General features: G+C 40.8%; 1 protein-coding gene across 1 annotated transcript in view; it reads left to right on the forward strand.

Moving 5' to 3' along the window:
* DCAF1 (DDB1 and CUL4 associated factor 1) overlaps positions 1–27981 on the forward strand; it is a 50357-nt gene that overhangs the window by 13896 nt on the left and 8480 nt on the right. The window contains exons 9-21 of the mRNA XM_059823078.1: positions 1836–2015; positions 2878–3087; positions 4281–4450; positions 6217–6341; positions 7456–8713; positions 9628–9826; positions 10525–10607; positions 11549–11633; positions 13063–13296; positions 13829–13922; positions 14403–14507; positions 15301–15374; positions 16590–16694. Of these exons, the coding sequence (XP_059679061.1) occupies positions 1836–2015; positions 2878–3087; positions 4281–4450; positions 6217–6341; positions 7456–8713; positions 9628–9826; positions 10525–10607; positions 11549–11633; positions 13063–13296; positions 13829–13922; positions 14403–14507; positions 15301–15374; positions 16590–16694 (2922 nt within the window). The remainder of the gene's footprint in view (positions 1–1835; positions 2016–2877; positions 3088–4280; positions 4451–6216; positions 6342–7455; positions 8714–9627; positions 9827–10524; positions 10608–11548; positions 11634–13062; positions 13297–13828; positions 13923–14402; positions 14508–15300; positions 15375–16589; positions 16695–27981) is intronic.

The raw sequence follows: 27981 nt of genomic DNA on the forward strand, positions 1-27981 counted from the left end.
CAGGTTGATATGGCAGTCCACCCTTAAGCTTCGGTTTCCCAGGTACTTTTAAACAGTGATTCTATTTCCTTTTTTTGTACTGGCAGGGGCACGTGTGTACTGAGCCAGATCTAGGAACTGATCCAGTTTATTCTAAAGTTGCTACCATTCAAGAAAAAAAAAGAACTTTCAGCTTGTGAGCATTAGTACTGGCATATGGGAGCATCCTGCTCTAAGATTCGTGCAAAGCAACTGCAAAGTTGTAGCCTTAAGCCTTCTAACTGGGCTCTGCTTTGAGTGATGGCTTTTGATTCCTGGCCTGTCCCTGGCGTTATCTACTATTGTAATTTTTTTTTTTTTTTTTGCTGAAAATGGAAGCAGTTAAACTATAACTGTATATTTCTACTTATTCTTTCCTAGTTTTTGATGCTGTCTGAATGTGTGTTGTGATTTAACATGCTTAACACTCCTGAGCGTGTAGAGGCTGGGCTGGTAGTGGTTGTTTAAAGCCTTATCTGTATGGATTCTGCTGGCATTTGTGTTCTGCAGACATTTGTATGAGCAAGTTCAAAAACCTTTTGGTAATCACAGCTGTCTGCGCCCTGTATTACATCTCCCTTATGAGGGCAGGAAAGGTGAAATGGGCATAAAATGTTCCTCCACTTCTTTTTGCCCATTATGTCAGAAAGATGGACCCCGGCTGCCTATGACCTGCTTTGGTGTTTCTCTGAACTATGCAATGAGAAAACTCTCTACACTGCCTTTTTTTTTTTTTCCTTCTTTTTTTCCCCCGGATCCCACTTGCTGCTTGCATGATTATTCAAAAGGAAAACCAAAAGCCATGACAGGGTGCTGCATGAGGATTCCTTCTGCTTGACATCCTCAAGCCATGTCATAAAATCATGCAGCTGTTTTGTAGTGACATTGTCTTATCTGCCAGATGTTACCCCCAATACCTACAGATACCAGGTAGAGCAGGGTTCTGTGGTACATTCCTCTCTTGTCTTTGGTTTTCAGAGGAAGTCAGTTTCAAGGGGCAGTCCCTGGTCACTTAGTCCATGCCAAGCTTCAGGTCTTGGGGTAGAAGCAAGGCTGGAGCTGCTAGCACTGTATTCTCTGAGTATGTCCAACACCAGCAGAGAAGAGACGAAAAAATCTGCTAACTTGGCATATAGGAGCTGGTGCCAGTGCTTCAGCTCCCTGTGCTGTTCCTCTTGGCGCTGACCCTGGCAGAGGGTTCTGAGTTCCTCATCATTAGAAGCTAACAAATGTATGCAAAAGTGCAGCTCTGGGCACATGGTCTGCACGTCTCGGAGGCAGGGTCTGAGAAAAGAAGACCAGCAGCTCAGTTGTCAAGCTTTAGATTTAAAGTCAAGCTTTAGATTTGCATTTGATGATCCTTGCAATTCCCTTAGACTTCACTGCTACCAGAGTTTGCTAGAACTTCAACCTAGCATATGATACTGTTACACTGAGAAGAATTTGTTTCTTCAGTGGAAACTTCTCTTCCTTTTCTGCCTCTAGCAAAGCATTCTTTGGATAGCTTGAAGTGGTATGGAGGAGGACTCTGGAATTATACTATATTAAGACTGCCGTATTTATTGTGTTTAGGTCTGGGAATGGACTGATTGCTAGTCCTACATTGCCATGTCATGGCCTTTATTAGTCTCACTGGGGTTTTCTTTTATTGGTCTGGAAATGGGACTTTTTATTTCACATTTCAGATGTCCCAAGTCAAGCTGGGAGTAACTGGTATTTGTCTGTTTGCCTCTCAAAGAACCCTCATTCTCCTTGGACAAATCCTCTTCAGCAATCTGTTTGAAGTCCTTCTCAAGAATGCTCTTCTTGCTTTCTAGGTGTGCATGCACCCCCATAACGTGCTTTCAGATGTAGTAAACTACACCTTATGGCTAATGGAGTGCTCCCATGCCTCAGGCTGCTGCCATGCTACCATGTTCTTCTCCATTTGCTTCTCCTTCCGTGCTGTCCTGGAGCTCTTTGACAGGCATGATGGTCTTCGACGTCTGGTTAACCTGGTAAGGCTTGTAGTTTTATGTGGTGAATGGGGTTTTATTGTGAAGTTTTTGCACCCTTTACAGTGCAACTGTGGAGAATTCCATTCTTTTTTTTTGTTTTTGTTTGTTGGGTGGTTTTCCTCCTAAATTCCCAAGAGATGGAGAGGTGGAGTGAGTTTTCTAAGCAACAGAGATGTGGGTCCCTTCATCTTTATTCTTATTATTATGATCATTGTCCAGAGACTTGCTACCCTTTGAGAGCTTTTTGGTGCAACGCTTTGGTTACGTGGCACTTACTCCCACAGTGATAGGCCTTAGTGATAGGTAAAATGTTTCTCGCCATTCCACGCGTGTGTGATGTTGCCATGTACCCTTTTAGATGCAGATGCATCCAGTCTTGTTCCAGGAGAGGTACAGCTGTGTTTGTGCTGTAGTAATCGCAGTCCCTTATGAGCACAAATTATACTGTTAATGTACGAAAGCTGGTGTTGCTGTGCAGTCTTAATAGATTGGGTTTGTACTAACTCAGGGACATCAACACTGCGGGGTGTCAGCACACTTTCTGTTGTGTGAGATAATGCCTAATAGTATTAGGCACAACATTGCCTCCAGATCTACATTGATGTAACTTCTGGATTTCTTTCTTCATAGATAGTGAAAGAGAGGGAATGATTCTTTTTACAGTTAACTATTTATTCACACAGATAGCCTTTTCTGTTCAGACAGCTTTCGTCAGCTGTCAGAGAGTGTGCTCGGATGTCTTGTATAGCAAAGTAAGTTTGTTTGAGTTTAGTACAAGAGCAGCTGAAAACTGTAGGTGCTTTTTTTTCCTGAAGAGTGAGTTGATGAAACTTTTTTTCCCCTACCCACCCTCTTTCTGAAGATAAGCACGCTCGAGATCTTAAACCTGGAAGACCAAGGAGCCCTCTTGAGTGATGATGAGATCTTTGCCAGTCGCCAGACTGGGAAACACACCTGCATGGCCTTGCGTAGATACTTTGAGGCTCACCTTGCTATCAAACTTGAACAGGTGAAGCAGTCACTCCAGCGCACTGAAGGTGGCATTCTGGTCCATCCGCAGCCCCCTTACAAGGTGAGCAGCATGTTGCAAGCGTTTAACGTGGTCGTCGCATTTTTCAAGGGAATCCAAGCTGCAGGAATATGTGGATGTCCTTTGAAGCCAGTGGAATAACTAGGCAGCATGCAATTTGTAGAGATAGGGATTTTTTTATTTGTACTCTTTTTCTGCCTAGTGGAATGACACTGCAATAGAAAAATACAGAAGAGCCTTTGAGGTTCATCTGAACTACATTTGATTAAGGTTCCTGCTCATCTGCTGTGGTTCCCCTTCCATCTCTCAAAAACTTAAGTTAAAGGCAGGTTATTTTTGAAACTCAAGGGTTTTTCCTATGCTTTTAATCTCTGAAAGGACAAAATCTGTATGTATAGAAAAGAAAGTGCATAATGTTGGAAAACTTGGAAATAAGTTTGATTTGATAATGACAACTGAAATGTGTCTTTCGGAAACCATATATTTTAGGAATGACCTGGGATATTCTTATGTTGGCCATGATTATTTTTTTTCCCTACTTTCTCCCTGCAAAGTGATATTTTTTATTTTTTTTTAAAACTGAATTTTATGGCTGCTTGTTTTGAGGGAGCACATTCACCTGTGGTTTCTGGTTTAATGTATGATGGTTTTCTAGAGGACCTGAAATAAGAAAACATAAGGGTTTTCTTTTCTTCTGCAGAAATGGCTTATTTTCAGTAAATAAAGAAATGTGTATAAGCTGTTGCTGCCTTGTGTAATATAAAAAAATATATTGAAAGGCAAGCTTGTTAGAAATTCCCTTTTTTCTTTAGTATGTTTTATAGTCAGAATTTAGAAACTGTAATTGAATATTTTTGCAGCCTTTTTTAATACTTCAGCATAAATTTATTTTGAATGATGGTCTAGTAACTACTAGATTAGTAGCTTAAAAGCAGAGTAGAATTTTAATTTAATGTAACTTTTTTCTTCTTAAATTGTCCTAAGCCTTCTAGGACTGCAGAGGAACTTAAAGGATATTATTCTTAAGCTTATTATTGTATATTACAGTGACAATTGCTGTATTCTTTTACAGTTGGGGAATGAAACAGAAAGCAAATACTTAATCTGCTAGGAACAGTGGTAGTCTAATCTTTGTGGATGCAGTTTTCAGTTAAATCCCAACAGTGGGGGACTTGATGTGCAAGTTTGTAACCCTTGTGATATCTTTTTAATGCTTCCAACTCACTTCCCTGCAGGCCTGTTCATACACTCATGAGCAGATTGTAGAGATGATGGAGTTCCTGATTGAGTATGGCCCAGCACAGCTGTACTGGGAGCCAGCAGAGGTTTTTCTCAAATTGTCTTGTGTCCAGCTCATGCTTCAGCTCATTTCAATAGCATGCAACTGGAAGACATACTATGCAAGGTGAGCTGTTTGCTGTAGTACTGTATTTTAGTGCAGTAAGTTGCGACTCTTGGGCAGCACATTACACTTCTAGATTTTTCTATCCCTCTGATAGCATGTAAAACAGGCACATACTGGTTAGTGCTGTTAGGGCTTGTGCTGTGGCTACACAGTGCTTATGAAAGCAGGACTAAAATCTTGAGGTAGAGAGAGGGATGTCATCAGATTTCTGAAGAGCCAAAATGCCTCAGGCCTTTGATTTCAGAGAAATCAGCATCATAGTAGAGCTTAATTACAATTCTGTGCCACTTTCTGTCTGTCTCAAAATGTGTTTACCTTTTTGTTAGAGAAAGGCTGGAAAACCTTCAAAGTAGAGGGTGAAATCAAGACATATCTTAATCCTGGAAAGAGGTGGAATATCTGTTTGGATGTAGTAAATTTAGCTGACTCAAGAGAGGACACTGTGTATCATGTTGTTGATTTGTTGGTATTTGAAGCTTACTGAGCAGATATAACTGTGCAGAGGAGTTGTGTGAATATGCAACAAGCCAGCATTTGAGCGAGGAAAAAGACTGAAGATTGCTCAGGTTCATGTCCCTAGACAATACACCACCAGCTGTTAAACTCAACATGTTGGTAGAGGGGCTCACTTTGTGATGCCACTTTTAGGTGTCTCCCTTGTCTTGGCCACAGACAAGCTGTGGGGGCACCATGATACTCTGTTATCTTTCTGTGGTACCTCTTCCCTCCACCTACCCACCCAAAAAAATCTGCAGCATCCTTACTGTTACAAAAGAAGGGGAACTGCCACCAGGCTCTTATAGGATACCATTAGGATCCTGTCCCCAGTTCAAAAGAAGCATGGGTGCAAAGTTCCAGCCTCTGCTTATACTAATGACCGTCTGCTCCCCAGAGTGAAGCTGTAGTCCTCTCTAGAGATATGTTTACTGGTGAGTCACTCTGTGCTGTAACTAGTTGTCATCAGCTGTATTCGTGTCACCAGGTTTCCCTCCTCCTTATTTCTGCTGCCTGCAGGAGCTCCTTGCCTAACTTAACTTGAAAGAACTTTGAAATCTGTTTTGTTTCTGCAATCCCCTGCCTCCCTCTCTCTTTCTCAGGTTGCACTCTCCTGGGTAGTTCTGTTCTCCTGTTTCTTACTCTCTGCAGCTGTTTCCTAATTGCTAGCTGGGTTAACTCCTACCTTTCCATACAGGCTTACAGACCTTCCCCTCTTCTCTTGCATTGTTGTGCTCTTCCACCTCCTGCTTAATAGCCCTTTTCTTCTGCCACACACCTGTGCCTCTCTTAAACTGGTGCCTGAGTTGATGCCTTTTTCCCCTATCACAATTGTCTGTTTTACTGCTAAACACTTTCCCTTCACTTCAGAGAAACTTCCTTTCTAGTTGATGGGTGACAGAGTATTTTCGACAGCCAGTGTTTCCCAACTAAGATGTAGGGTTAGATTAGATTGAGAAGCTTAATTTAGAATGCTTTTGTGAATAAGTCTTAACAGTCTTATTTTTATAAATACAAAATTACAGTGCTTTTGGGAGTCTGTGGGCAGGCTGGGATACATGTTGACAGACTGCAGGCAATGGTGTGCATGTGAACACTGGCTTCTGTGGAGACCTTTGAGTGGAACATTCTAAAATCAAAAGGCACCATGAAATACATCAGATGTGACTGATTAACTCCTATTTGTTGAGTAGAGTAGATTGAATACTATTTTATGTTATTGAAACAACTCTGTATCTATACCTCTAAGATGTTCTTCTGTTGTCTTCCAGGAATGACACAGTACGGTATGCTTTGGACGTACTAGCCATCCTGACTGTGGTTCCTAAAATCCAGTTGCAGCTGGCAGAACCTGTGGATGTGTTAGATGAAGCTGGATCTACTGTTTCCACTGTGGGTAAGCTGAATATGGTCCTGATGACTTAAACACTTATCAATTGTTGTCTGCTACATGTTTTTTCAGCTACATGTTTCTCATTTACAGTGAGACAAGGGTTAAAATAATTCATCTATTTAGAGTTATTGTCAGGGATGTAAATAAATGGAAGCGTAGACTGTGGTTAAAATTGTGTCATGATTAGCACTGTGGTTGGATTACAAATTTGAAGGCATGGTCTTTGACGTGCACTTGTTTTCAAGAGCTCATTAAATACAGATGGAGGCAAATCTACTTTTGTAATGGGACTATTAGGTTCCCTCAGCTTCTCAGAAATGTAGGTCTCCTGGGGATATATTTAAGAATATGGGAGAGGAACAATTATTGCTATTTATTTGAGCTATGCTCTAACTGGCTACCTGCAGATTCAGTATGCAAATGAACAAGATGTACCTGGATCAGATCTAAGGCTTATATATTAAATGGGGCCTGACTTTTTTTTTAGAAAAGAAAAATAAAAGGTGGGCACAGTACTCGTTATAGGCGAAAGACAATTTCTTTTGCACAAAACCTTTCTCTAGACAAAACACCAATTCTTTCTTGAGTGAGGGTTTTGATCTTCTGAAGTGGACATGAAACTAACAGGAACTCTGTCTAGGGGGGGAAAACCAAATCCAAAGTTTCATTTTTGCCTGACTCCTTTTGGAAGCTGTGATATGATTTATTTTTCTCCCTTCATAATACGGCCCCTTTCCTTCCTCTCTGTTTCCACTTTGTTAGTATTTATACAAGAGAGTTGCATTCTGCAGTAAAAATCAGAGGCATGCCTGTGCATCTTTGTGCTGGCTATCTCAGATTTTGCATTCCTGGGCCATGCCTGATCACCTTCTCTGAAAGATTTTTTTTAACTCCCTACTTACTGATGATGAAGTGGAGGAGCATCAGTGTAGGAAAATGTTTTGCCAGGGAGGTAGAAGAATATGTCTTACACTAGTTAGCAGAACTTCAGAAATTCCCAGAATGGAGAGAATTATCTATTTTCCTGAAGTTTGTTGAAGACTCCCTTGCTTGTCCAATGAACTGTGTAAGACACATTTTTCAGAGTACTAAAGAAACAATTTCTTTCCCTCACTAGGTATTAGTATCATCCTTGGAGTTGCTGAGGGTGAATTTTTCATCCATGATGCTGAGATTCAGAAATCAGCCCTTCAGATCATCATCAATTGTGTATGTGGCCCAGATAATCGGATCTCCAGTATTGGCAAATTCATCTCTGGAACTCCTCGGCGAAAGCTTCCTCAGGCCAAGAGCAGTGAGCACACATTAGCTAAGATGTGGAATGTGGTACAGTCCAACAATGGCATCAAAGTGCTGCTGTCTTTGCTGTCGATAAAGATGCCGATCACGGACGCAGATCAGATCCGAGCATTAGCCTGCAAAGCCTTGGTGGGGCTCTCACGCAGCAGTACTGTCCGGCAGATTATCAGCAAGCTCCCCCTCTTCAGTAGCTGTCAAATTCAGCAGCTGATGAAAGAGCCGGTGCTTCAGGACAAGCGCAGCGAGCATGTGAAGTTCTGCAAATACGCTGCTGAGCTGATAGAGCGTGTCTCGGGGAAGCCATTGCTGATTGGCACAGATGTCTCTCTGGCTCGGTTACAGAAAGCGGATGTGGTGGCCCAGTCAAGGATCACATTTCCTGAGAAGGAGCTGCTACTCCTGATTCGTAACCATCTCATCTCTAAGGGCCTAGGAGAAACTGCATCTGTCCTTACTAAAGAGGCTGACCTACCCATGACTGCAGCATCTCATTCATCTGCCTTCACCCCTGTTGCGGCTGCTGCCTCTCCTGTGACTCTGCCTCGCACTCCTCGCATAGCTAACGGCATCTCAGCCCGTTTGAGTAGCCACACTTCTGTAGGTTCCACTGCCACCTCTGTCCATGCTCAGGCAAGGCCGTCTGCATCCCAAGCTCCACTTGCCCTTCCAGGCCCTTCTTATGCCAGCAACTCTCCTCTGATTGGCAGGATTAGCTTTGTCAGGGAGAGGCCATCTCCCTGCAACGGCAGAAAAATCAGAGTGTTGCGACAAAAATCGGACCATGGCGCCTACAGCCAGAGCCCAGCTATCAAAAAGCAGCTGGACAGACACCTTCCTTCCCCACCCACGCTGGACAGTATAATCACAGAGTACCTTAGGGAGCAGCACGCCCGCTGCAAGAACCCTGTTGCCACCTGTCCCCCATTCTCTCTCTTTACTCCCCATCAGTGTCCTGAGCCAAAACAGAGGCGCCAAGCGCCAACTAACTTTACCTCACGGCTGACCCGCAGGGCAGCCTTTCCGAAGTACGGAGGGGTGGATGGTGGCTGCTTTGATAGACACCTTATATTTAGCAGGTAAGGAAGAAAAATGTTTCTTGATCCCTCTCAGGATGTACCCTGTGCCAAAAAGCCTTACCTGGATTCAGGCTGTGCAGTCCCACAGTGGAGTAACCTTGGACAGACAAGTGTTTTAATTCAACGGTGACAAGTGGGAGAGCTTTGAAAGGCATTTTAGAAGTTGTTCTGTTTCTCTTGTCCTTAGTACTGACCGTTGGTACTTAAAGCACACTTTATTTTCATGTTAATTCATTAGCAACACTGACTAATGAAGCTCATAGCTCTTTGTTCTCCTTTGGAAGGTAAGTATGGAATGCCAGTTTTACTTGAGAATGTAGCATAGCCTTGAGGTTGGTTGACTGACAAGTGCAGGACAGCAGAATCCATTTTTTTGCTCTTGCAGCTGAATCTGCAGCCCTGCAAGTTGCTAGCCTTTTTATGTGGCCGTTCTTTGCTGAGGTTAAATTGGAAGATGACGTAAAGTTTATAAAAATAAACATCTTTGCAGTGAAACCAATATCACCGTGGGAAATTATAATGACAGGAGGTTATTTGGCTGATGTGCCATGCCTTGTTGTGTTGAGTGTTTCAGAACTGTTAGAAAATTTTCGTAGCTGTCTGTACTCACCCAGATGACGGCAATTCACGTTTTCCATCAATCCAACTTTGAAGACGGACTCCAAGTGCTTCAACTTGATGTGCTTTAACATAAATACTTAATAATGCAAAACAAGCCCTGAGATGTTGCAAACACTGTTGTAACGTACTTGCTTGAGCACTAGTCTTATAATTGACACTTAGCTTGTCCTAGAAGAAAGCTGTAACTTTTACCTATGTGATTTTTAAGGACTGGATTTAATATCCTCACGCAGCATTTCAGTTTTGCTTTTCTTCTCTCTTTTGGGGGACCCTTGTATTTACACCTTCTCTAGGTTCCGTCCGATTTCTGTGTTCAGGGAAGCAAATGAGGATGAGAGTGGCTTTACCTGTTGCGCGTTTTCTGCAAGAGAGCGATTCTTAATGCTGGGTACTTGCACGGGGCAGTTGAAACTCTATAATGTATTCAGTGGACAGGAAGAGGCCAGTTACAACTGCCATAACTCTGCCATCACGCACCTTGAGCCATCCAGGGTAAGTAATTAAAGACTGTCCTCAGTTTTAGAAGTTCTCACAGCCTAAGCCCTGGTATGTTTTGGGCCTGTCTGGATATGTAAATCTAAAATGCGCCTACTGGCTAGCCTGCAATGCCCCTCATTAAAGTACTTGTAGTAGTTACATACACCCTCTCTGTGAGTTCTACAATTATTTTTTTCTTCCCAAGATAATAGAGAAGATGCAGAGTGGCTGTGTGCCTTCATAAGTAATGAATATGTATGTCTGGAAATGGAAAAATGCTTAAACTGACTATGTATTTAAGGTAAATGTGAGATAAGATATCAGAGTTTATATAACCTCCCTTTGTTGGAGAAAGAAATCTTTTGGGGTATGATTCTAGGAAGAAATAAAAGGTAACTGATTTATCAGCAGAATGAACTCCACTCCCAGGACAGCAAAGTTCAGGCATGGATTATCCTGATTTTATCTGCTATTAACATCATAGATTGTTCCCATTGTGATCTGTAATGTTTTTCTTTGTCTGCCAAGGGCTATTTATGACATAGTATTAGATACCTAGACTTTATCCCCATAGGAGTAGTTTTGTAAGCACAAAATCTGCTATAGTTCCTAAATTCATCTTGTAAGTTAAAGTGTACAGGTAAAATGATAACCTCTGTTTTCCCTGGTATTCTTTTCCCTTCCTCCCCCTCCACTCCCATCTGGAAATACAGGATGGATCTTTATTGCTGACATCTGCTACGTGGAGCCAACCTCTGTCTGCATTGTGGGGAATGAAGTCTGTCTTTGATATGAAGTAGGTATACTCTGACCCAGCTGTGGGCTATGTTGCAGTTAAAAGAACCATTCAATATAGGCAGAAATGTTAAGAACAAACTGTATGAAAGAACTGTACAGCAAAGCTCTCACCATGTCTCCTGTGAAAAATAAAATGTGCTCCCTTCTTATATTTAGTATCTTCCCTATTTTATTTGGTACAGACAGCTTTGCTTAATTCTAACTACCTAAAGTCCTATTTAATGCAAGATAGATCAGTAAAATCACTGTTGTCCCTGAAGGCAAAGAAATATGTTTGTATTTTTATTCTCATGTTTTTAAATTATCTTGACAATCTTTCTGTAGCCATTTACGGAACTTTGCTAGCATGGTGATTTGGATGGTGGAATTTTCAGACCTGGATACAAGCTATTTCAGATCTGGATAAAGCTATTTAAAATTGATTTCAGTATTTACAATTGTTCCTTCCCGTAAAAAAGGCTCTTCATTTTTAAAAGGTTTGACTGTTGTCTACCTTAGTTGTAAGCAGCAGTTTCGGTGTGACCTGTTTTAGGTCAGCTAGAGGACATTCTTCAGGTAAAAAGTTTAACATGCCTCAGGCCTGCATGTGTGTTTGAACGTTCACAATGCCATTCATTGCTCACTCCTCTAAATAGCGTTATGTTTATGGCAGATCCTGTTGCAGTAGTAATTTGATGACAAGTCTGTGAATTTGTTGCTTGTTTTTTTTCCAATGGTCTGCTGTAAAGGCTGTGTCTGTAACAATATTTTCCTGCAAGTGCCAGTGGAGTATTTTAGGATTGTAGTATGCCATGGTCAATGGCAAAGGAAAGTCTTTTCTACATTTTTTTAGTTTTCTGCATTGTTCAAACCTCTGCTGGAGGTGTTGGGGTGGTGTTTGGTTCATACAGGTGGTTTGCATCTGCAGTTCCTTGACTTCTTCACTGACTCTATCTACAGGCATTCCTTCCCTGATGACCACTATGTGGAGTTCAGCAAGCACTCTCAGGATAGGGTCATTGGCACAAAAGGAGACATTGCCCATGTAAGTACCAGTAAAGGTCATGGTTGAGAAGCTGTGACAAGAATATAATTCTTCACAGGGTGTTTATTACAGATCTGGGTGCTATGATGCTCTGTGTAACTGAGCTAAGAGGCTTTAGAGGAAGGCTTTGAAAGTGGCAAATAACTTCTCCCTGTGTCTAACGGTATAAACTTGACCGTTCCAAACCACCTGTAGCGCAAGCAGTGTGCAATGTGTTGCCTCTGTGGTTAGTATTCTGGGCAATTGTAGAATCTGCTTTGTTTTGTTCACTTGAGAGAGATTGTGCAGGACTCTTTTTGGGTTTTGGGGTTTTTTTGTTTGTTTTTTCCCCTGAAGTTGCCTCCTTTGCCTTATTTTTCAGTAATAGTAGTAATAAAAGTTCCACTGTAAACAATAGTTCAGTCAACAGCTCTGGGAAATGACCTATTAGAAGTGTCCTCCTTTTGCCACCCCAAATTTGTGGTTTGCTTTTGGGTAATTTAATCTTACCAATATATTTTCAGAGAATGCTGTTGCAGTGTTTTGTATGAATACCTGCAAATTTGACAGGTGCAGGCTTCAGAGTGCTTCTGCTTCTTTTCAGTGTGATCTGCATTCATTATAGGCACTGTTTCTTTTGAAAGAGTATTTGCATTAAAAATTGTCATGAAACATAACTTATTCAAATTATTTATGATTTTACCTACTGCTCTTGATTTGTTTAAGCAAACTATCCATTCCTGCACAGTTTTTAACTTGGGTTTATCTGGAAGTCAGATCAGTTTGTATATTGTATTTATCTGGTAAACAGATGTGTTTTCCAATACTAGAGAATTTTTTCCTCTCTAAGTTTGAAGAAGAGGGTCTATAGGATGTTACAGATCAAATTTATCTGAGAAGATGGTCATAAACCCTTCGTACTTATTAAAGCCCTTTCTATATTCCAACAGTTTGTTGGGTCAAAGCTCAGAAAGTTTCCCTTCCATGTCAATGCCAGGAGTTTTAACCCCTTTTCCATAGTTTCTGGCTTTTTTCCCCTCACTGTGTGCTGTGGAGTTTTTACGTTTGTAAATACCATCTGCTCTGAAAGCAGTTCCATTTCTGAAACAGTTTCTGGCTAAGTGGTACCTTGTGACTGCAGCTTCCCAGCTGACTTTTCATAATGGGGTTAGTTTCTTTGGAACTAATCCTGATCCTATTGAAATATGTCAGTGAAGCTGCAGTAAGCTAAGTACTGGCCAAAATGTGTTTTGAGACTTGGTTCCAGCTGTAAAAGCTATTAAAGGACTGACAGGAAGGGTCATCTTTGGAATGCTCTCACTTGAAATGAACAAGCAAAATGGGAAATGTGATTCTGGAAACAATCTAGAAGGGGGAACGTGGGGTGATCTTAGGCACAGGTACATTACAAATTGTGACTAATCTTTCTTTTTTCTTTTTAATCTAAAAGATCTATGATATTCAGACTGGCAACAAGCTATTGACTCTGTTTAACCCAGATCTTGCCAACAACTACAAGAAGAACTGTGCCACCTTTAACCCCACTGATGACCTTGTCCTAAATGATGGTGTCCTCTGGGATGTCAGATCGGCACAAGCCATCCATAAGTTTGACAAATTCAACATGACAATCAGTGGTGTTTTCCATCCCAATGGGCTAGAGGTCATAGTCAACACAGAAATTGTATCCTTTGGCCACTGTGGTAACTGATGTGCTGGGACCTAGAGAATTTGTACTGATAAAACAAGCAGCTGTTTGCAGAAGTTGTATTAATGGTCTGCTGTGTTACAGGATATGTATGGTAACTTCATCTGTGAATCAAGTCAGTAGCGAGTGTCAGACAGCTAGCTCATTTAAATCTAGATTCTGCCTCTGATATGGCCTAGAGGAAATACTTAACACACAGAGAGAGCAAGAGATTTTCTTTTCTAATATACTCTGTGGGTACCTCTGCTGTCTTCCCATCCCTTACCAAGATCAACCTTGAAGCTACTGCAGTAACATCTCATGACTGGGAATGACATTTTGAGTAAGAGCTTTTTAATTTTGAACACATGGAAGGGATCGTGGTGCTAGAATCTGACTCTGGTTCTGTCACATTTGCAAGAGGGTGGCAATGAGGTTTCTTGAATGCAATTAATCAGTTGTTTGCCACTGTTGAAAAGGAAATGGAAACTTTGAATTGTTTGTTGCTCCTTAGCCTGTATTTTTTCAGTGGGACCTCCGAACTTTCCATTTGCTACACACAGTACCTGCACTGGATCAGTGTCGTGTGGTCTTCAACTACACTGGCACAGTTATGTATGGAGGTAGGACTTCTCGGTCTTGTATTACTCTCCTTGGTCACCTCTGGTTTGAGATAAGTAGATGCTTGTTCAGTGAAACTGGAACCTTCAGAGAGTCTGTTTTCATTCCAGGCCTTACTGACATGTGTGAACTGGAATTTTTTTCAGGATGTTTATGCTACGTGTATTGCTGACAAAGACAGTTTTCTCAAACATCAGCAATATTGCAACTCATTTGTGAGATTAAAAATCAACCTATTGAAAAAGAAAATGTGTATAACGGCAGATCTGATGGTGCCTGAGAAAATAATTTTGTCCTCTGTATTAAGTTTCAGCGATCTGCAGTATTAATAAAGGTAGCTCTGGAAGAGTAGATATTAAATGGGTCTTGCCAAGGTATTAAATAAAAAGAAAATTCATGTCAGAGTCTGATTTGATCTTAAGTTGATTAATGATAGTGACAAATGGAAGGTGGATTTGTAGAATAATCTTTCCTTGTATCAGCTATGTTGCAGGCAGATGATGAAGATGACCTTCTGGAGGAGAGAATGAGAAGTCCCTTTGGCTCTTCTTTCAGGACATTTAATGCAACTGATTATAAACCTATAGGTAAGAGTACGAGAGGAGCAAATAGCTTGGTCTGGAGGTTTGAAAGTTTACTTGAAAGTTCTGCTTAGTAACGTTCGTTTCCTCCTCTCCTTTGTATGTGTGACAAAACAAATTCTGCTACAGCCTGATTGAAGCAAGAGAGTTGGGTTTAACACTGAAATAGGTTCAAGTATATCCTGTTCAGTGAGTGATTGCCTTGCTAGCTACCGTTCAGCACTTCTGGCTTTATTTTCCTTTCCCTTTTCCAAGTAGGGCACAATCTGAGTTAGTAGGTCATTTGGCCAAGATGTCATTGGTCTCATTTCAGAAAGGGCCTTCCCCCGCAACAGCATTTCCCTATGCTGGTAGTTCAAAATGCTGTCAGTTTGGCCTTCAGCTTGCAAAGCTCCTGGAGCTAAGCTAATTGCTGCTATAGACGTAAACAAAATGTGGCTTTTACTATTGAAGAGAGACATGGCTCACAACTCAGTCCCTTGGTTGCCACCTATCCTGGAAGATTATCTGTTGTTTACTGTACTTAGAGAAGCCAGTAAATATATTATCAAGGGAGGAAGCACTGTGCAGAGCAGGTTAAGAACTTATCTGGCTATTTTTTATGACAGTCTCCAACATTTCTATTCTTTATTACAGATTGAATTAGTTGCAAATGTTCATTTCACTTTTATTTCAGCTGTTGTTTCTTGTCCCAACCTTTTATTATCTGCTTTTAGACGTATATTGTTAGATATTTTCTTTCAGCGAGCATTAAGTAATGTGCAGTTAACCACTGAGTTTGTTTTGTGATGTTTTCCAGCTACCATAGATGTAAAGCGGAATATCTTTGACTTGTGCACAGACAGCAAGGACTGCTATCTGGCTGTCATTGAGGTAAAGGAGCTAAGAATAAACTCTGGTCTCTCTAGCTGTGGCTTGAGTGCAATACTTTCATTTCTTTTTAAAACCTTCAGAACTGATGATTCTGGAGTTCCTGCTGTTAAATTCATGTCCTAAGCGGTGGTGGTGGTTTGATGGTGGTAAAGATGCTGTTAGTTTTTGTTGTCCACCCACAGCAGTCTTGCTTTTCTGCCTCTGATTCCTTAAACTTCCAAACACATTTGCCTCTCTACTTCAAACACTTCCCACTTTAAAGTGTGCAGAGGTTTTCCTTCTCATAAGCATAGAGAGAAATCCATTGTTTTCCTGTTTATAGCAATAACTTCCTATTAAAATTTGCACTGTATCGAATAACTGGGAAATGCCATCTTGCTGGGGCTTCCCATGGAGCTTTTCTGTGACTCACTCTTATTGTTCCTTTTTCACTTGTCTTCCTAGCAAAATCCCAGAAGCTAAGGATTTGAAGCAAAAATTACTGAGCGAAACTTCTGGTTTGTTAGGGGAGGGAATTCAAATTAAACTAATGGCTCCAGTTTTTTGTCCAATAATACGTTGTCAGTACCCAGTTTCTTGAACCTGACTGTGTAGTGACTAATTTAAAATCCTGTTGACTTAATACTCTGTGAACCACTGATCTTTACAGACCAAAAAAAAGCAAATCAAGAATTTGTAATGGGGCAAGCTTCATGTTTAACTACTCAAGTTGGACTTGTCAAGGTTTTGAGGCCAAGATATGAAAATTTGCTTTTATAGGAATAACTGGAAATGTTACTTTGGGGCATGTGGCAGCAGTGGTTGCTGGGGTGTCTGACTGCTGTCTTCTGGAACTCTTGCTATATGACAGCTTTTAGCATTCTCTCAAGGCATATGGTTCAATGATATGATAGGGAGGCAAATTTGAAAGGAAGTGGTGTGTGGTTAGGTGAGAACTAAGCCAAAGCATGGTAAGGAGCCAGTAAAGGTTTTGTTAAGTCTACTAGTAAGAGTGTAACTTGTGGATGACAGAAGCAGAAAGTAGATATTTAAATCACTCCTGGGCTGGTCCTTCAAACCAAAAAGATGTGGTTTTAGTGCTAATTGTATTGCTGCTAGTAAATGAAAGGGAATGATTTTGGTAATGTTTCTGTAATTGAGATCAGTTATAGCACTGAATATGAATGCTGAGCTTAATCCCTGGGGCTAACTGCTGTGTGGGCATCTCCTCTTCAGAATCAAGGGAGCATGGATGCCATGAACATGGATACAGTTTGCAGACTGTATGAAGTGGGCAGGCAGCGTTTGGCAGAAGATGAAGAGGATGAAGAAGAAGATCAGGTGAGAACTATAGCATTAACCTGGTTTTTCAAGAGCCATCCACATGTGAGAGGCCACAGGTGTTCATTTATTACTCATAAAGTACAGCTGCCTCATTTGGTCTCACCTAATGTGAAGTAGATGGCTCTACTGTCAGTGTAAGCTAAGACTATCTATGCAGAACCTGTGTGAACAGTAACTTTGTGCACTGTAAATCGACATGATAATTTATAGTTTATTTATTTCCCTAAGTGTTTCAATCTTGATCAGAAACTTTGCTGTTTATTCTGCTTGGGTTTTTTTGAATATTTTGACATCCAGTAGAGACAGTAGTGTTTGAGGTTTTCGGTTTTTTTCAGTTCCAAGTCTCATATTTGGGCATAACTTGTCACCAATTTCTGAATGAGACACAACTTGCGACTAATGCGGTGAAACTGCACAGTACTTCTACATAGCAAAATATTTTAAGAACTTTAAAGGAAGCTGTAGTCTTGCATTGGGATGTGTTTGGTTTTCCTTCTCAGATCAGCCATTTGGTCTCTGGCAACTTGACAAAAGAGCTAAGAACTGTAATAAGTGCTCCTCAGGGTGCAATTGGTAGAATACACAGTAGTACAGAGTACTTACTACAGTACAATGATAATGAAAGACAAATTTGTAGCTTTTTGGGTGTCAGGTGGGGTTTGGGTTTTTGTGGGTTTTTTTGAACAGGCAAAGACCTTATGCTTCAATTTTCTAAAGATTTTAAATGCATTATTCTCTGCTCTTTGGTGTCTGCATTCTAGTAAATCATGTATTTTTTATCTCCTGTAAGAAAAGTTGACTTCACCTTTTTCCAAAGAATGCCAGAAGGTAATATTTTGGTGGGTTGTTTTTTTTTCCAGACTATGTGGAAAGCTGCATTTCTGATACTCTTTCTGTCTCTGAATGTTCCTGTTGCTAGGTTAAAACTTTCTAGTTCAGAAGACTGGATAGCAGATCCCAGGAAAGAGTAATTTTCTTTGCAGTTAGTTGTTGTTGTTACTGTAATTCTGAAGATAAAGCAGTAGTTCTGGTTTGCATGCAGTTTGCTGTCCTGTCTTCTCAATGCGCTACAAGGTTGCAGTTGAAGTCTTGGCATTCTTATGAAATCATTGGTCATTGTTTCTATCCCTAGATTGGATGGATTCAGTTTAGGAACTTTCAGGATGGGTGAAGAATAGAATTCCTTGGGAAGCAATGAAGGGGGGGAAATTATTATTCCTTCCAAAGTGTTTCTACTTTCTAGACATCCAGCGCTTGCCTCGGGCAATAGTTTCTATTTTTGTCTCTGCTTCCACTGTTTTTGTTCATGTTCAGTATATTTTAGTACGCTTATTCACATTTTCTTTATAAAATCTCAAAAAAACAGTTTGTAGCAGAAACTGATTTTGCATTGTACAATGATTAACTAGCAGTCATCAGGACACCATTTTGTGGTATCGCTGGTAAGTGTTGACTTAAGTGGAGATCTGTATTTGTATAAGAGGATGCAGTCTGAATGCTGTTGGTTCCAGGCTGTAACACTAGGTACCAAGCAGAAATAAGGTATCTATCATCCATCAGATGTGACTGGGGATGCTTCCTGTCCTATAAATGGAGGTGGCCCCAGGCAGAATTTAAGTGTGCTAAAAGCTCTTCTGTAAAGCTTATGGAGTATTCAAACAAAGCTGCTCCGGGATCGATTTGCAAGCTAAGAGTGACTAGTTGATACTGCATAATTGCTGCTTTTTATGGTCTTCATTTCTGGGGTGTATAGATGTTTCCCAGACAGTAACTTTTAGGGATGGTTACAAATCAAGTTTCTTTAGTAAGAGAGATTTGGTTTCAATATAAACAACACTTATGAACCCAAATACAATTCAATCTATATATATTTAGCAAAACATAAACTAAACCCCTTGCTGTCTGTCCCGTAGCTGTTCACTGCTGTTCCTCCAGGTTTGTTCCAGCCTTAGGCTTAAAAAAATACAGCTTTTGTCTCCATAGTGACATCCAATATTGAACTAGAATGAGTAGAGGTTTTCCAGAATAAAGACAGAATCTCTCTGGCACACTTGTCTGTTAAGGCCAACAAGAGTAATTTGTTTCCTGATGAGCAGGAGTTTTCTGTGTATACATATGATCACACATATGTAGGTGTTGTACTACTTGCCTAGTTAGTTTCTGTGATTTAGGCTTTTTAAAACTGGAAATAAACTTTCAAACTTATTGGGACTTCTCACAGATATTCTAAAACACCTTCTGGATAAAAGAAGATGCTTTTTGGTCTTTTTCATTAAAATGGTGTGAGGAGGAAATCCATGTGAATTAACATTAATCTGATACCTCTTTGGTCAGGATTTTTAGAGCAGATATTAATCTGTTTGGCCCCTGTATCTTCACACCTTGACTTTATGCATGCATGTATGTATTTTTGTATATGATCTACATGAGTCCACAAGTACAGTGTTCTGCCTGTACAGAAAGTAGTTAAGTACTCAAATAGAAGCATGTTTGATGGGCAAGCCTTGCTTGGAAGTCATGTGATGTAGAATAAAATTGCTTTAAAAATGGTGCTTGAGGCAAGATAAGATAAGAACTGTGGAGAAAAAATATCTGCCTGACATTTTTTACTTTAAATTTTGGTGCCTCATGATGTCAGTTTTGACAAGTGTCAGCTGATAGCTTTGTGTGAGATTTTTGAAAAGCAAAAGATTGAGAGTCGATAAAATGACCCTAGCAGGGGTATTTGGCCTATAGATATTTTTCAATTTCTTCTCTTATTTAAGTGAAGAAACAAAACAACTATATTACTCCCCCTTTCTCAAACCAGACCTTGTAAAATCAACTGACCTGTTACATAAATTACTCTCAAATTAAATAATCAGGCTGACTTAGTTGGCTTGTGTATGGTACCGCTGCAGTAAATATTTATGGTTTTGTTTAAGATTCTCAAGAATAGCACCACTGCAGCTGGATTCTTCCTTGGCTGTTATATTAGCCTTTCATGTGAGATCTCTGGAAAGCTGCCTTTTCCTAATTATGGCCAGTAATACAGAGTTGTCAAGCCTTGTTAAACAGAACAAATGCTAAATGGATGTTGATGCTCTGTGCTCTGTACTTACTACAAGAACTAAGGAAAAGTGAAGATGTAACACGCTTACCAAGAGCTGGTTTGTGAGCTTTTTTTTTGTTGGATGTTTTACTCCAAAAATACTAGTCTTTCTGCCTTGAATGTTCATGAGTTTTGTGTGTTATTTCACTGCTGGGTGAGTATCTAAACGGGTCCATCAGTGACCAACAGTCTCACTCACAAGTGTTGCAAAACTACGTTCAGTCTGTGGGGAAATAGTTTCCTATTCTTCAGACCTGCAGCAAGGTCCTTCTCTTCTTCCTCCTGTATTTGCCACTGTTTTGATACTCTCCTTCAGAGTCAGACTTGGCAAAAATAAGAAGGGTATCTGAGCTACTGGTACAGATGCTGGACCATCTTTTGGTTGTTAGCTTGCTTAATTCTTATTTATTTCCCTTTCTTGGCTGATTAGTATGCCCTGTTTCACTCAGTAATCTACTGTCTTCTGTAGTGAGGCAGACCAGGAATTTCAGAGAATATGGTGCAAAGGAAAGTGAATGCACTGATCTGGCCTAGAAATGGCGCATGGCAGTTGTTACAGGCTAGAAAAGGAGACTTCAGAAATACTAAGCGATCAGAAAAGCTAAACCCAAGGGAACTGGCTGACCACAGAGTAGACTCAAAACTGTGAAACTTAAGTCTGGATGATATGATCTTCTGAGTGGGTTACAGGATTTTCAGTCTGTGCATTTTTACTTCTCTATTTTATAGTTTTTCTTTCCATATTAGTGCTTTAAGGCCTATTTTTCTCTCTGTGGTACGTGATGTGGATGATGTTGCATCTGTGAGGCTCAAGTAGTATTCTCAGTTATTGTCATGTTCAGAGAGATTTATGGCTTCAGCAGCAGATTGCTTCACCTAGCTGTCCCTGTCCTATAAAGTGTGTTCTACTTCTTTTGCCAGAACTGAAGAACTGTTAATTATCCTGCAGTGCTTCTGGGCTATCGAAATGGTGATGGTAGGTGTGTAATTTGTCTTTTTGCATTGGTTTAGAAAATTCTAGGTGATGTGAAATGAAAGCTTTGGAGATAAGGCACTAAAGGCTCAAAACACAATCAGTATTCTAACATGTGGTTTTGCCAGGATGGAGAATGTTTTTCCTCAGCTTTCTATGTGGTCTTTGTGGTCCCAGTTTCTACTTCTAGTTTAGGACTCTTCCCCTATCTGCCTGCAACAGCAATTCCAGTACTTTTATTGATGATGGTTTGATATAGGTTTGCGTTCGTACAGATACTTATTTGATGGGGAAAAACCCTACAAACCTTAATCCATATTGGCACATATATTTGAGAACTATCAGACCATGGTGGTGCTTTGTCACTACAAGCTGCCTAGAATGATTTATGTTATCAGGCACCCTTAGTTTTTCAGGAGCTATTCCTGTAACATTTGAAGTTATGCTTTGTTTTGAAATCATGCTCGAGATGAAATAGTTTACAGGATAATAGCTGGGAACAAGTATTTTCAGACAAATATCTCAACTGATAATAATATACATGTGTTTGTTGCACACATTAATAGGAATCTTTGAACTTAATTGCAGCTGGGGAGGTTAAGTAAAGAGTGGTTTCCATCAAAGACATGTTTACATAACACACACACATCTTTTGAGCAGGCATCCTCCAAAACAGATACTTTAAAAAAAAAAAAAAAATGTTTTCCCAGTACCTGTACTTCTTACCACATTTTTAGGTAGTAGCAAATAACTGTCACTGTTTCAGAATCTCGTTTCACTAGCTGTCAGTTAGTGCAAACGGAGGAAATTCTTGGAAAGAAAAAATTAATTGGTGTTTTCAGAAGGCTAGACCTAGTATTATGGAGTAAATCAGAGATAAAAGCATATTCTGCCTGTTCAGTGACAGAAATCAAAGATGGACTTCCTCTCACCTAACACATCTTTCTAGAATTCCCAGAGTAGTTGAGAGCCAAGAAAATAAAAGCTGCCTCAATTGTGATGAGAAATGTCAGTCGGAAGCTTGAGAAAATAAAGGAACAAATTCTCGTCCATAGAGGGAGAGTTCATTTACCTGCCAAATTTTGAAATTCCTTTACACGCTATTGTTTTTCATCATGCAATTAAAGGAATTGGATTATTTTTGTAAGTGAGAGTGTGAGATCAGTGAGAGGAAGGAAGAGAAGCGGATTCAGAAATTGCAACTCATTCTGGACTCCTTATATTTATTTCTGAGCCCTACAGCACAGAGAATATAATAGTCACATTAGAACACGTTTATCCCTAGCATTAAGGAATAGATCAACTGTGAAATGATGACTTGCACATGCCTCAAAGAGGACAGTGACTCTGGAGTTAAACTGATTATCATCAGGTACATATAGTCATGTTACAATGAAAACATTTCATAAGCAAAATCAGAGTATTGGTCAAAAGAGTCCCAAATGAACCTGCCAATCCAACGCTGGCTCAGTTAGTTTAAAGTTTTTATTTATCTGTGCTATGGATGCTTTTTCATTCATCACAGGTAAGTAGTCATTGTTAGACAAGCTAAACCTACTTACGTAGACTAAGAGAATAACTGCTTTTTTATTTCTTCACTCCATGTTTTGCCTCTGTGACATACTGTATGCTGTGTGCTGTTTCCTGTAGTAAATCTGCACATACCTACATCTGCATAGAAGCCTATGGTAAGATTCCTTGCTTGTTACATGTAGTAACTTCTGTGCATAGGCTTCTACGTTTTTAGCTCTGTGACCTCATTAATGGCTGTGAAGAAGTAGAAATTCTAACACTGAAGTAGCCAAGAAAGTAGAAGTAGGTGCAGCCTTGTAGTGTGAAGGAGATGAATACTTAAAAATAATTTAATGGTATGATAATAGGAAGTGAGTTTGGGCTTGCTAGCTGAGGGGAAGGATGGAAACTAGGTAATCTAGGATGTAAAATTCCTTACGTGCTTGACCCCCTAGAATGACTGTTGGCTGTATTTAAGCTTTTTCCACTGTGCATTGTTCAGGGAGTGTTAAGAAGTGGGTGGGGGAGGAATTGGATAGAAACTCTTAAGTGGCTGAAAACCAGACATTGTTACTTTGTCACTTCCGAGAATTGCATAGTAAAGGATCATAAAGTACCAATATGCTATACAGATGCTTTGGAAGCATCATGTCGGAAGATATGACGAGGGGATTGTCTGTTGAGAAAGATAAATTACTAAAACAAGGAGAGACTTACTCCCTCTGGAGCAAAACATTCTTTGGTGAACTTGCACTTGAACAATGATTGTATGTTTTTTATGAAAGCAAAGCCCCTTCCCATGCTGGAAACAGGTAGTAATTAAAATAATACTGATAATTTGGAAGAGACCAGATTACTAAAAATGAGTTTGCTTTTTCTCTAGGAGAAACTTGGGGGAGGAGGGTGAAAGAGAGGGAGAAGTAAACTAGTAGGTGGCTGCTTAAAAAGCAAATAAATTGACAAAAATAATGGGACTCTGGGAAATATGAATTTCTTAAAAAAAAAAAAAAAAAAAAAAAGACTAGAGAAAATAAACAGTTTATAGAAGCAGATGCTTACCAGCAGATGCTTAGACTTAGCTACAAATAGCCAGAAGTGAATTAAATAGGAGCTGAAAGATTTGAAAAAGTGGGAAAAGCTTCACTGACATTTGATTAACTGTTTTGCAGGTAGAGAAAAGGCAGCCTCATAGGTGAAAATAAGAATAGTTAGAGTAATACCATATAGCATGATTCAAACTGAGAGGTGCAATAAGGATTGTGTTTTCAGAGGAAGGGGCTGTTGCTGGAAAGCATCCGCAGGTGAGAGGTGTTGACTTGGAAGTGATGATAGGAGGTGAGCATGAGGCTGGGGAAGGAGCAGCCGTAAGATGATGCCAGTTGAACAGTTCATAGAGCAGTAACAGAGGAAGTTGGGCAGAGAACTATTCATGTAATACTTGTTTTGGACTGTGAATCAACTCTTGGTAGAGGAAGAAAAAGTGGATGAAGTGTTTAAAAGAAAAGATGAAGCTTTTTGTAACAGCTGAGACCATGTCAAATAAGCAAAAAATCAGTGACCTGCAGATCTCAAAACTGAGTTAAGATTTCCAAACCTAATATTGACAATCAAGAGACCTGTGGGATCTTCTCTTGGCAGCTAACAGCCAGCCTAATGTAAATTTGAGAGATTATGTAATCTGCAGTTGAGAAGTCTCAAATTCTGTTCATCTGGTCATAAAAAATTTTTGGATTCAAGAAACGTAAGAAAACTCTAAAACGCCTTAAGAGTGCTTATAAAGCAAACTGGTATATTTTTATGCACTGCAGATCTGCAGTGCTGTAAGCCATACTTCCTGAAATCACTTTGTACATACACTGATTTAATGTTAAAATACAGTGCAGAAATGTTAAAATGAAAAAATCAAAGTTCTGCCTAGTTAACATGTATTTTGCATCAGAGTTTGAATAAGTGAAAGACTGGGGTTTTCCTGACGCTTTGAATGTTTTTTGAGATGAACACCAGTGAGTATGTTAAATATCCATAACCTGTACTACCCAAAAAGACAAATTTTGTGAATTTTGTACGTGCAAAATGAATGGGTAGAGAGGAACAGTAAGAAAGTCTGTGATGATCATGAAAGTCTATGAAGTGTGTGCAAACGTACATCAAAGAACAATACGGAAGAAAATACATAACGCTTGAACAAAAGCAGAGGGTATTTACTAAGCTCTGAATGGGCTGTAGATACTGGCAACGCAAAGAATTAGGTCCAGCATATTTTTGTTATAGCGCTGCCACCCCGATATATGCCATTCCTTTAGGGGATGTTGTTTAGTTTTTTCTTTTGTAGTTATAAATGATAAATTAATTGACCCAAATCTACTTGGCTTTCTGAATCTTTATGTAAGATTGCAAACTGGTAGTAGAGTTAAGTTACCAGTAATTTGCTTTTAGATGGTCTTGAAATAGTCCTTTGCTATGTAATCAACTTTTTTGATTCTGTAAGTTAATGTCCAGCTTTTCTTGTACAACTGCATCTCTGTAAATCTGCCTGTATACAGGCATGTTAAAAAGCTGATGTAAATCACTTTTGCCTTCTTAATCATTCTCAAAGTAGTTCCAGGGTCACAGACTGTGTGTTGAAGTTATTTATGCGTTACTGTATAAGTGAATTATTGAATTTTGGTGAATTAGTGAGTGTTGAGAGATTTCTCTAAGATGTACAGTTAAATTAATTGTCCCATTTGGCAACGTTATCCTAGAAGAACTGATAGTTCCGGCATCCTTCATACTTGTCTAAAGTGTATAACTGATCATGCTATACGTTATTGACTTACATTCTTAAGACTTCTTAAGTTAAACTGATACAAACCCTTTGTATAGATGGTCTTTTTCAGCCTAAACTAGTTTTTATTAGTTGAGTCAAATTAACTCTTTAGTTCAGTCAAACAATTTCTAAGTTAAACAGGGGTCTGCCCCTATGTGGATATCCTACTTACATCTGCGGATAGCTATTCTCCACTAAAGTTGTAGCCTCCTTCTTTGCTATCTCCTTATAATTATAACTGGGGTTTTGTTTTGTTCTCTTGTTCATTTTAACTTGTCAGCTTTGTCTTTGTTCATTGCCTTATTTTTGCAGTCTTCTTGCTTTAACTGGGGTGAAGTCAGCGCCGTAAGTATTTATGCGGAGAAGTGGCGCCAGGAAGCCATTTTGTGTATGAAACGGGGTGGGTGTTTCGTACATTAAAACTCCTTTATTATAATTGCAATACTGTGTTTTTGAAGAGTAGAAAGAGTTGGCCATCCAGCTATGTTGATACTATAATGCCTTCTGCATTGCAGCTACTATGTAGTGTCATCTGTGTATGCTGGAGATGAAGAAGAGTAACGCTGGTACAGTATTGTGAAGATAGCACAGAAAACCCCTAGTATTTGTATTCACTATATAATAATAAAATTAATACTTATCTATATAATTGCAAATTTGAGTCTCATTGGAGTCAATGGATACTCTGCTTGAAACTTCTACACTTGGCATCTCTCAAGGTAAAGCTCCCTTAAGTTAATACTAAATTTAAGTATCTACAAGCAAGTATCAACAAGACAGATATAATGCTGGGGGTCTGTTATAGACCACCCAACCAGGATGAAGAAGCTGATGAAGCATTCTACAAACAACTGGCAGAAGTCTCGCAGTCGCAAGCCCTTGTTCTTGTGGGGGACTTCAACTTACCGGACGTCTGCTGGAAATATAAAACAGCAGAGAGGAAACAGTCCCGGAGGTTCCTGGAGTGTGTGGAAGATAAATTCCTGACGCAGCTGGTAAGCGAGCCTACCAGGGGAAGTGTCCTGCTTGACCTGCTGTTTACAAACAGAGAGGGTCTGGTGGGAGAAGAGAAGGTTGGAGGCCGTCTTGGGCTTAGCGACCGTGAAATGACTGAATTCTCAATTCTTGGCGAAGTAAGGAGGGGGTTCAGCAATACCACTACGATGGACTTCCAGGGGGCAGACTTCGGCCTGTTCAGGACACTGGTCAAGAGGGTCCCTTGGGAGACGGTCCTGAAGGGCAAAGGGGTCCAGGAAGGCTGGACATTCTTCAAGAAGGAAATCTTAAAGGTGCAGGAGCAGGCAGTCCCCATATGCCATAAGAAGAGCCGGCAGGGAAGACAACAGGCCTGGCTGAACGGGGAGCTTTTGCTGGGACTCAGGAAAAAAAGGAGAGTTTCTCACCTTTGGAAGAAGGGGCAGGCAACTGAAGGAGAGTACAAGGTTCTCGTTAGGTCATGCAGAGAGGGAATTAGAAAGGCAAAAGCCCAGCTAGAGCTCAATCTGGCCACGGTCGTAAGGGATAACAAAAAATGTTTTTACAAATATATTAACAACAAAAAGAGAGCCAAGGAGAATCTCCATCCTTTACTGGATGCGGCGGGGAACATTGTCACCAAGGATGAGGAAAAGGCTCAGGTACCTAATGCCTTCTTTGCCTCAGTCTTTAATAGCCAGATCAGGTATCCTCAGGGTATTCAGCTCCCTGAGCTGGAAGACAAGGATGGAGAGCAGAACAAATTCCCCATGATCCAGGAGGAGCAGTTAATGACCTGCTATGCCACCTGGACACTCACAAGTCTATGGGGCCTGATGGGATCCACCCAAGGGTGCTGAGGGAGCTGGCGGAGGAGCTTGCCAAGCCACTCTCCATCATTTATCAACAGTCCTGGTTACCGGGGGAGCTCCCAGGTGACTGGAGGATTGCCAACGTGACACCCATCTACATGAAGGGCTGGAAGGAGGATCCGAGGAACTACAGGCCTGTCAGCCTGACCTCGGTACCAGGGAAGATTATGGAGAGGTTCGTCTTGAGGGTACTCCCAGGGCACGTGCAGGACCACCAAAGGATCAGGCCCAGCCAGCATGGGCTCATGAAAGGCAGGTCCTGCTTGACCAACCTGATCTCCTTCTATGACCAGGTGACCCGCGTAGTGGATGAGGGAAAGGCTGTTGACGTTGTCTACCTGGACTTTAGTAAAGCCTTTGACACTGTCTCCCACAGCATTCTCCTGGAGAAGCTGGCGGCTCATGGCTTAGACAGGTGCACCCTTCGCTGGGTAAAAAACTGGCTGGATGGCCGATCCCAGAGAGTTGTGGTGAGTGGAGTGAAATCCAGTTGGTGGCCGGTCACAAGCGGAGTCCCCCAGGGCTCCGTTTTGGGGCCGGTCTTGTTTAATATATTTGGTGATGATCTGGATGAGGGGATCGAGTGCTCCCTCAGCAAGTTTGCAGACAACACCAAGTTGGGTGGGAGTGTTGATCTGCTCGAGGGTAGGAAGGCTCTGCAGAGGGATCTGGACAGGCTGGATCCATGGGCCAAGGCCAGTTGTATGAGGTTCAACAAGGCCAAGTGCTGGGTCCTGCACTTGAGTCACAACAACCCCATGCAACGCTACAGGCTTGGGGAGGAGTGGCTGGAAAGCTCCCCCACAGAAAAGGACCTGGGGGTGTTGGTTGACAGCCGGCTGAAGATGAGCCAGCAGTGTGCCCAGGTGGCCAAGAAGGCCAACGGCATCCTGGCCTGTATCAGAAACAGTGTGGCCAGCGGGAGTAGGGAGGTGATGGTGCCCCTGTACTCGGCGCTGGTGAGGCCGCACCCCGAATGCTGTGTTCAGTTTTGGGCCCCTCACTACAAGAAGGACATTGAGGTGCTGGAGCGTGTCCAGAGAAGGGCAATG

This window comes from Gavia stellata, chromosome 12, assembly GCF_030936135.1.
Source record: "Gavia stellata isolate bGavSte3 chromosome 12, bGavSte3.hap2, whole genome shotgun sequence".
In the NCBI taxonomy this organism is placed as follows: Eukaryota; Metazoa; Chordata; class Aves; order Gaviiformes; family Gaviidae; genus Gavia; species Gavia stellata.